The sequence below is a fragment of the Papaver somniferum genome, chromosome 7, assembly GCF_003573695.1.
Source record: "Papaver somniferum cultivar HN1 chromosome 7, ASM357369v1, whole genome shotgun sequence".
In the NCBI taxonomy this organism is placed as follows: domain Eukaryota; kingdom Viridiplantae; phylum Streptophyta; class Magnoliopsida; order Ranunculales; family Papaveraceae; genus Papaver; species Papaver somniferum.
The window spans coordinates 96,130,866-96,133,301 of record NC_039364.1 but is presented as its reverse complement, the minus strand read 5'-3'; the positions used below and the strand labels follow the sequence as shown (position 1 = coordinate 96,133,301).

The 2,436-nt window shown below is 35.9% G+C and overlaps 1 protein-coding gene across 1 annotated transcript; it reads right to left on the bottom strand.

Annotated features, from left to right (window-relative positions):
* Positions 1-1,892: 1,892 nt before the first annotated feature.
* On the bottom strand, positions 1,893-2,436 carry LOC113298430 (acidic leucine-rich nuclear phosphoprotein 32-related protein 2-like). Its single transcript, XM_026547176.1, has 2 exons — positions 2,296-2,436; positions 1,893-2,214 (listed from the first exon to the last, which is right to left on the bottom strand). The coding sequence occupies exons 1-2, from the start codon at positions 2,329-2,331 to the stop codon at positions 1,900-1,902; spliced, it is 351 nt and encodes a 116-aa protein (XP_026402961.1). The 5' UTR covers positions 2,332-2,436; the 3' UTR covers positions 1,893-1,899.

Sequence of the window (2,436 nt, the reverse complement as noted above, 5' to 3'; positions counted from 1 at the left end):
AAGAAGGAAATCAAGAAGCAGATGACTTGGCCAATCATGCGGCAGATGGAAGTCAAATGGGAAAATTTTCAACCAAAATTTGGGACCAGGCAATCCTGGTTTTTATAAGTCAAATTGTTTTCCATGACTCTGCGAATACCACATACCTACGTCAAATTGTAACCTAATTTTCTATTAATAAAATGAATGATTCAAAAAAAAAATATTTTCAGTCAAGGAACATTAGTGCATTACCATACCCGATCCAATATTGATGTACACAAAAATTAAAAATGAAACATAATTGGTGGATAGTTAACTGAAACCTGGCTAAATTGGGGCCTACGCCACTTAATTGGGGCCTATAACTATATGACAAAATAGGGTCATTGGGAGAAAATTCATAGAAACCCCTTATCCAATATTTATATTAATACCCAATATACCCTTATTAAATTAGTGTTAATTTGGATTATTAAATAATGTTTAATCAAGTTAATCCTGAAATTAACTTTCATTAATCGAGAATCAAAACTTGTAAAAAAAATTAATTTTTACTCGATCCAGAATCGGTTTATGTTAGTGCATTTGTAACCCGATTCTGGGTTGAGTTTTACGCTTAGGAAGATGTAAACCCAGAATCGGATTTTAATCAATACCCACATAAACCGATTCCTAAAATCGGGCTTTTGTGATGCATATGTAAACCGATTATGCCTTACTTTCAGAAACAAAATATTCATTACATAGTTTAGGAAATTAGCCCACTACATATATATAGGACTCAGTATGGGAATTCTAAAATTTGACACATCAAATGCTCATCAATGAACCTCCGAGCACGTCGGTACAACGTCGTATATTCTTTGTGGTGAATGAACTTTCTTTCCCCATTACGAATTCTCCATAGCCCATTGAAACGTTCCAGCTGAAATTCAATGAATTATTATATGTTAGTATGTGAAACTAGTGTAGTTGACATGGGTATAAAAATGATAGCATTACTCACTTTTTCCCTAAGAGGATCTCTTGGATGACAGTGGTACACCATATTTCTAACTATTACGTACTCTCGCATTCCCCCTTTAATGTATTGGAATCGAAATGCCAAGTCTCTCCATTTGCGGTTGTTGGGATTCGCGGTACACCCATAAAAGAACTCTTTAACTCTCTTCCAAAACATTGAATAGATTTCATTCGGACGTTCACGGAACGTATTATCAAAGGATTTAACGAGACACAAATCTTCATGCGGTTCCCATTCCATTTTCTAGGCTAAGTGTGTGATATGGGAGTGGGTGAAAGAGGTTGTCCTTATATAGATAAGGACTCAATGGCTATTTTTTTCAAATTCAAATCAAACAATCGGATTTTATGTATGTCCACATAAACCGATTGTGTCCTTACAAAATCATATAAATTGTGCCTCTCAACAATCAGGCTTTTTTAATGCACATGTAAACCGATTGTCAAAGTTACAGAACTTTTTCTTCAAAAAAATCGGATTACATTTGTGTACATGTAAACCGATTCTAAAAGTTACGGAACTTTTCTTCTTAGCAATCGGTCTACATATTGGTTGATGAAAACCGATTCTTGGCTTCAAAAGTTACAGGAGTTTTCTTCATCACAATCGGATTTGATAAAGTTAAATGTAAACACGATTCTGAAACTGAACCTCTGGGAAATTGTCAGAATCGGGTTACATATAGTTATATGTAACCCGATTCTGATAGAAAAAATGCTAGAATCCTGAAATTTTTTCAAACACATTAAGTCATTCATAAACTAGAAACCAGATTAAGTCATTCATAGACTGGGAGTGTAACCAAACATAATTCGACGATAAGTTTAAGACAAGACATAAGTTTTGACTCCATAATTATCCATACTTAAAGACATAAACATGACTACAACCATTCATTCATGAACATCCCCACCACGACCACGTCCACCGCCACGACCACGTCCACCGCGTGCTCGTTTAGTAGGTTGGGCGCTGCTCGATGCACCTTCAGACATCTTTTTGGAAGGGGCTCTCTTTCTCTTCTTCTTTGGATCAACCTCCTCCTCCCCCTCCTCAGAATCATCCTCATCATGCTCCCCAAACTTTGCACCAGCTTCTACATCTTCGAGACTGTTCAATTCATCAATTAGCTTTTCATTGGCCTTTACATTTTTCACTTCCCTGATTTCCAGCTTTTCCCGGGTTATCAAGTATTCGACTCGTCTTCTCTGTTTCAATTTCAAATAAAAAACATTCAATATATAATGCTAAAACCATTAACAAAATCGTAATTGAGTAACAATATGTACCAAGTATTCGAGAGCTGTATCTTTCTCCTCTATCATGGGCCTCTCATCTACTCGTATCACTCGAGTATTGACCGGTTGTCAGCCGTGCAAATATAATTCACTTTCTCACTCAACTAGATATAAATATAGTACGTGATAAGA

Excerpts from the sequence above, each read along its gene's own strand:
- LOC113298430 (XM_026547176.1), bottom strand. The coding sequence starts at position 2,331 with ATGATAGAGGAGAAAGATACAGCTCTCGAATACTTG. Across the intron at positions 2,215-2,295 it reads ATACAGCTCTCGAATACTTG|AGAAGACGAGTCGAATACTT; the intron begins GTACATATTGTT and ends AAATTGAAACAG.